The sequence below is a fragment of the Morus notabilis genome, unplaced genomic scaffold, assembly GCF_000414095.1.
Source record: "Morus notabilis unplaced genomic scaffold, ASM41409v2 Scaffold147, whole genome shotgun sequence".
NCBI lineage: Eukaryota > Viridiplantae > Streptophyta > Magnoliopsida > Rosales > Moraceae > Morus > Morus notabilis.
The window spans coordinates 125,946-132,832 of NW_010359797.1; the positions used below are offsets into that span (position 1 = coordinate 125,946).

The 6,887-nt window shown below is 34.1% G+C and overlaps 1 protein-coding gene across 1 annotated transcript; it reads left to right on the forward strand.

The window, feature by feature from the left end:
- Positions 1-3,697: 3,697 nt before the first annotated feature.
- On the forward strand, positions 3,698-6,682 carry LOC21396010 (CASP-like protein 5B3). The gene is made up of 3 exons (XM_010095117.2): positions 3,698-4,109; positions 6,018-6,150; positions 6,247-6,682. The coding sequence occupies exons 1-3, from the start codon at positions 3,979-3,981 to the stop codon at positions 6,439-6,441; spliced, it is 459 nt and encodes a 152-aa protein (XP_010093419.1). The 5' UTR covers positions 3,698-3,978; the 3' UTR covers positions 6,442-6,682.
- Positions 6,683-6,887: the final 205 nt, after the last annotated feature.

Consider the following 6,887-nt stretch of genomic DNA (forward strand, 5'->3'; position numbering starts at 1 on the left):
TGGGGAAAGGTCTAAGATGAATTGAACTAGAGAGTCATGAGTGTTGATATTGAACAAAGGTTTAGGATGGAAAAACAAATTTGAGGGCTGAGGGTTGACTACATTCACAGCAGAAACCAGATTTTTAGAAAGATAGTAGAGTGTTGCAGTTGTCCTCTTGTGTTTTATTGTGTTTTATTGTGTTTTATTTTGCGTCATTACTCGAGGACGAGTAATGGTTTAAGTATGGGGGTGTGATAACTCTATGAAAATAGAGTTAATTGAGTATTTCCCAGGCTTAAATTATTACCTAGAGGGTAATTAGTATTAGTTTTTCTCCTTTATTTTGTCTTGTTAATTGTTTTTAGTTATTTGTGATTCATAAATTCTCTCTCTTGTGATTAGCGTTTAAAAAGAGCTAATTCAGGTGCGCTTTGTGGTTAATCTCAGCTTTAAGAAAACGTGGTCGTTTGGAGCTTTGAGCAGCTTTTCATTTCTAGAGTATGAAGGAATCCTAGTCAGCATTGCTGTGCATTACTGCAGCAAGACGAGCTGGGCAGACGTGTGTTTTGCTGACAGCTGGACCTGAGTTGGTTAATGGGCTGATTTTGTCCGTGAAGGGTGCTGATTGAGCCACTCATTGGAGACTTTCTCATGTGCTGCCATGTGAAATTAGGGTACAATAAGTACCTGCAGCTGAGAAGAAAGAAGGTTCCTTGGTCATATTTTGTAACGTAGAGGCGGCTGAACTTGGAAAAGGAAACCACCTCCATTTCTCTGATCAAGTACCAGCTCCAAGACTGGAAAAAAGAATAAGGAAACTTCACATGGTGTTGAACGTAAAGGAAGACCCATTGTGGATGAAGGAAGCATTTAGAAGAAACCTTGGAAAAGGGGGATTCTGATTCTCCTCTCTTCACCTTAGTTTTTCTTACTCTCATTGCTCTGTTTTACTTTGTTAAAGAATATTTACGTTCCTTTATAAATCTGAACTCGAATCCATATATATATAACTATATGAGATTATGATTTGTTGGCTGAGATTGTTGAGTTGTTAAATATCAAAATGTTAGTTTATGTTGAATGGATCTGATGATTATTTCTTTGTTTATTCAAGTGAGCTGAATTTGTGCCTTAACTGTGATTGGGAAATCATAAGAGAGGAGTATAGCTTTGATTAGATTTGGGAAGATTTAGTTGAGTGGACACAACTTGAATAGTGCAGGTTCTTAGATCTTGTTTTAGATTTTTGATTCACATGATATAGGAATATATTGTGTCTTGCATAGCCATATGATTTAGAGCTTCATTCTCTGATTTTAGAGTCTAGATTTGCAAAGGGATTTGTGGGATTTAGCTTTAAGATTAGTACACAGAGGATTGGAAAATCCCTGGTTTAGTAAATCTGGTTAACAGGAAGTCTTTGTTGCCGTCCGTTGCTGCAGCATCGCGCAACATTGTTAGGAGACAGTTTAGCAATTGTGAGCCACGCACAGTGACTTTGGCCAATTTTATTTGCACATTTTGTTATTAATTAGTTTTATCTTTGTTGTTCATTTTCTTACAGTCAGATTATTATTAGTTTTTAACATCTTAAAATCAACTTTAGTTTTCTTCTTAAAACTTGAATAGAATTAACTTAGCAACTTGATTTCAAAAACACTCAATCCTTGTGGGACGATACTTGGTTATTCATCATTTTACTACTTGTTGACTCGTGCACTTGTGAGATTTTAGATTCACAATTTTAGGCAACACTTGTGCATTTGGTTGTGTAAGTAATTTATCATAGTATAAATTACTTGCTGATACCTGTAATATGGAGATTTTCAGTTATATTTTCTTTGAGAAAAAAGATGTTTGGTTCCGGTTGTTGTGTTGGAACTGAATGTCTATATTTATTCATTTACTCATTTATTTATTTGCTTATTCACTTATTTATAAAGTTATTTCAAAAATATATCCTACTAGGCCTTTCGCTCATGTTTTATTATTTTATAAATGTTAAACCCCTCCCAGGTGACTCTAGGAGCAGTGCGGAATAACTGAGTTGCTACCACCCGATTAAGAAAGGATTGTGTTCATCCTCCTGGTGTACGAATGCAAGAATTTATAAATTCTGTAAACTCTGATATTTGGATTTCTAGACTGTGGTTGATGTCTGTAATGTTATTTACACGTGTCATGTATGTACAATACTGAAAGATCCCGTGGGTGTAGCCCTGAACAGTGTTAGCGGCGGAAGTTTTAGCCTCTTGAGATGTTCTTGCAATTTATTTTCGGTAAAATGTGGGCCTCGTTTAGGAATTTCCTTAATATTTTATTCTTAATCATGTTTAACTCTTAATCGAGCCTTCACGTCACAGACTCCTGTCCGGGGCGTGACACTAACTTATGAGGAAAATTCTCTTAATGGTAACAAAATTCCATAATACTTTTTGGTAAATGAACACTAAATAGAAAAAGAAAAACTCAATATTCTCCACTCTTTTATTAATTTTCTTTTCTTTGCAAAACCGTTCCCTCTCCGTTACGTTCTATTACAAGTAACTAAACATGACTCTAGTTTGGTAGGTGGAAACTCTGATTCCTCTGTTTTGTGAATTTGTTCTTTTACAGAGACAATAAATGAAAAAGATAATCTTAAATACACTAATTTTTATCTCTCAAATATTATTTTTAAGAATTCTGAGAGTATTTTAAATATTTAAAAAAAACATAAAATGTAAAGAAAAACAAAGAGATAGATAAGTATTTTCAAGAATATATTCAATGTTCTTTTTATAGAAAGTGTTATTAAATGTAGTTGCCTTTACTTTTGTTTATGTAAGCAATACTATCTTAAACCATGATGTTATCATCAAAAAGTCCAGACTTCAACGGAAAAACAACCATATGTAGAAATTCCCTAATTATACATGAATACTAAAAACAAGAACTGGACAATACATAATTAATGAGATATTTACATTTTTATATTCTGCGTTTAGGTTTATTCAAAATGTATATTTTCAGTTTTTAATCTCATCAGATACATATATAAATTTATACCTTATTTAGGTTAATAATTGATTTTAACTTTTAAAATGACTAAACTATCCTAACAAAAAAAAAGAGAGAAAATAAAATAAAACTTTTCAATATAGCAACAATAAAAATTTAAAACACAAAAAAATCTATTTCAATGGTATTTTGTATATTTTTAAGGTTATAATTGTAAGTTTAAGGTTTTTTTACTTTTTTTTTTCTATTTCTTTTCTAAGTTAATATCAAGAATTAGTTGTAGAAAGGTATAAATTTAATTATAAGATATATACATAAAAAACGAAGAGTATAATTTTTGAATAAATTTAAAACACAAGTAATAAAAAGGTAAATATCCCGGTAAAGAATACATCTAACTTCCAATCAGAGCACAAAAACATATAAATTAGTTACTTTATTAATTTATTAATTTCGGCCTTTTAAAAAAGACATTGCCGCCTCTCACTCTCACCAGCTCACGCCCCAAGAGAAGTCATGGCAAAAGACAACAAGTTAGCCCGGGGATTTGTTACACGCGATTATAAGACGCGTGGGGGATGTCGCAGCGTTCGTTGGACTTGGAAGGAGTTTGGTAATCACTCATTGATTAACCATAAAGCCAGTTTTAGTTTGGCTGGCCGTCTCTGTTATTTCTTTAATTCTTTTATTTTTCATTTTTGCTTTCTCTTTCTCTCTCTTCAATGTAATCTGGGTTTTTGCTCTTTCACAAGTTTCAAGTTATCCACTTCTCCCTTTTTTTTTTTCTCTGCTCTGTTTGGTTTCCTAGAAAATCCTGTGGGAAAAAGTGGATTGGCTGTGGGTTTTGGTTTGTGGGTGTTTGATGATTTGTTCTGTTTTTCTCATCATTTGGAAAGATGGGCACTTTATTTGAGGACCCATTAATGAGAATCTGAAGTTAACTTTCTTGGCTCTGAGACTGAGAGAAAGGAAGAGAAACCAAAAAAAAAAAAAAAAATGAAGGATTTTCCTGGGACACCTGGGACTTTGACTGGCCTTCTTCTCAGGATTTCACAATGTGTTTTTGCAGCTGGTTCAATCGCTTCTATGGCAACCACTACAAGCTTTTTCAATTTCACTGCTTTCTGGTAAATAATAAACACACACACACACACATATAACATTTACGTATATGTATGTATAATGTGCGTTGTTTATGGTTTCCTTTTTGGGCTATTTCTTTTTCCTGCTTCTTATAGTTTTTTAGTTCAGCAACTTTTTTTCCTCTTTATTTTTGTGTCAAAGTCGATTATGTTTGATTGATGAGTTAAAGCTCCAAACTTTTTCATGGCTAATTACTTGCTTTAATTATAGTTTTTTGCCCAATTGGCATTTCAACTTATTGTTGAATTAGATCAGAGGAGTTCTGATATTTGGAGTCGAAATATTTTTCCTCTTGCCCCTGGATACCTCTTTAGGAAATTTTTTGGCCTTATAATTGATTTTATTTTTTTATAATGATTAATTAATGAGGATTTATTTGATGCTTATAAGCTAATTAATGGTGACCTTCATTTTTTAAGCAATCACTGAAAGTCTTGTTTGCACAAAACATGAACAACATCTTGTGCATAAGATTACATTTTTTTTTAATCCTTATCAATGTTGATGAGCGTGATTTTAGACTGTTTATGATTGTTACTATCAGTTGATGGCCCCGTTAGGAAGGAATCACCACTGGCTCAAGTGTCTGATTCGGTTAAGTTTGGAGGTTGTTTTTCCGGTAGTTCAGGCATTTCTTAGCTTATTTAGTAATGGCTTAAGGAGGTGCATAGCATTGTTCCATGGCTTAAGGAGCTTTTAGGACTCCTAGTTGGAATCTTTTTATTGTATGAAGCTTTGGAACTTAGCAATGAACAAGTGAAAAGCAAAAGAACATAAGGAAAGATATTCGTCTCTGGCTCGAATTTAGCCCTTTGGAGAGCAAGAAAAGGTAAGGGTGCCTTGTCGAATGTTTTGACATTCTTCTTGATTTAACAAATAATGTGAGGACCACATTTATCAGTTACCTTTGTGCTTGTCCTTATTCTCCTTGTGAAGGACTGAAGTCCAAGATAATGAAAGAACTTATGGGTGATGCATGAGAATCATATAGACATTTTGTTGTAGAAAACAAATTAGTAAGGTAACTGAGTAATTTAAAGAAAGCTAAGCCTATACTATAATTTGGATGAAGTAGGCCTTCAACGAATACAGCTAAAAGCTAATAGGCTTTTGAATTTTACCTGCTGAAATGTAAAATGAGTAGCTGCAAAGATATGAAACTTATATGTATGAGGTTAACTTTTCACATTTGTAAATACGGTTGTCCTAATTTTCTTTAAATTCAGGGTCGATCATTTTTAGGGTAGTAGAGAAAAGCACGGTGAGTCAGAGAGGTGTGTGATTTCTCGTGTAATTTCTTTTTGGTCATATTAAATTACTACAACAGTTCAAAGTGGACGTAGTTCTCACATGGAGGATGAACCACTATAAATGATGAATGTGTCCTTGTTTGTATGCTTGTCCTCTGCAATTTTATTGCTTGCGGTGTTGTAGAATTATTGCGTCTAATTCTTAAGATTCACTAATTGATGTGCTAGGAGAACTTGAAGTACCAAATTTTGCTTTTGGCCGGTGCTTTAATTAACCTTGTAGTGTATGCTCTCACCGTACCATATGACATTCTATACTGCATGATAGAATAGGTCTCAACGCGAATGATGCTTCAGCCAAGCTCATTGTCGCTGCTGTTAAGGCATCATCTCAGGACGCACATAAGCAGCAACCTTTTTGTCTATATACCTTATTGTATATTTTTAATATAATACCATCTCTGTTTACCTGGCTGTAGAATTCATCATGGTCCAAAGATCATTATACCTTTTAAGGCTTCTAGATAGCTTGTTTAAAATCGATATTCAAATGTCTTCCGAACATAGCGTGACAAACGAATTCCATTCTTTTGACTCGTAAAAGGTTATGTTTCGGTTTAACATAATGTTGTTTTCTTGCAGTTACCTGATCGCTTCTATGGGTCTTCAAGTGATCTGGAGCTTTGTCCTTGCATTGTTAGATGCATATGCCTTGGTGAGAAGAAAGGCCTTCCACAACCTGCTTTTGGTTAGCCTCTTTGTAGTCGGAGATTGGGTTAGTCACCACAATTAACACTTAAAATCCGGCAATCGTTGTCCTTTATTTTAACAGCTTCCTCTTTGTCTAAATCAAAAAAAATAAAATGACTAGGTTACGGCGACATTGTCTCTCGCGGCAGCTTCTGCTTCGGCGGGCATAACGGTGTTGTACTTTAGTGACTTGGGACACTGCAATTTCGGAGGAGAATGCCAAAAGTACCAGATGTCCGTGTGCTTTGCCTATCTAAGCTGGGTCACAATTGCAATATCTTCTCTAATAATGCTCTGGCTATTGGCTGCAGGCTAGAGAATAGAGACCCGTTTTATTTGTATAGGTAAATTGGATTTGTTCCACTTGTTACAACTGTAGGTTTGCTTGTCTTGTAGAAAGTTTTGATGTCTTTCATCTGAGTCAATAGGAAACAAAAGGAAGAAATATTATCTGATCGATTGAATCGTGTGCAGTTTGGGAGGAGGGGAAAAGAAATGATTTTGTAAGATCAGAAAAATGGTAATTAGTACTTGCCTAGTAAAGGGTTTAAGTTTTTTTTTTTTTTTTTTTTTTTTTTTGCATTAAGTTTTATTTGAAAAAGAAGAGAATTGTGGCCAAAAGAAATCTTTTAAATCTTTTTTCTGTGTGGGTTTTTTTATGATATTTTTTTTTTCCTGTGTGGATTTAATCATTGGGTGGCTTTTCTTGTGCTCGTCGCCAAACTTCCTTTTGGTTGAGTTAGACAAAGCGTGGCCAAATTA

Excerpts from the sequence above, each read along its gene's own strand:
- LOC21396010 (XM_010095117.2), top strand. The coding sequence starts at position 3,979 with ATGAAGGATTTTCCTGGGACACCTGGGACTTTGACTGGCCTTCTTCTC. Across the intron at positions 4,110-6,017 it reads TTCAATTTCACTGCTTTCTG|TTACCTGATCGCTTCTATGG; the intron begins GTAAATAATAAA and ends GTTTTCTTGCAG. Across the intron at positions 6,151-6,246 it reads TCTTTGTAGTCGGAGATTGG|GTTACGGCGACATTGTCTCT; the intron begins GTTAGTCACCAC and ends TAAAATGACTAG.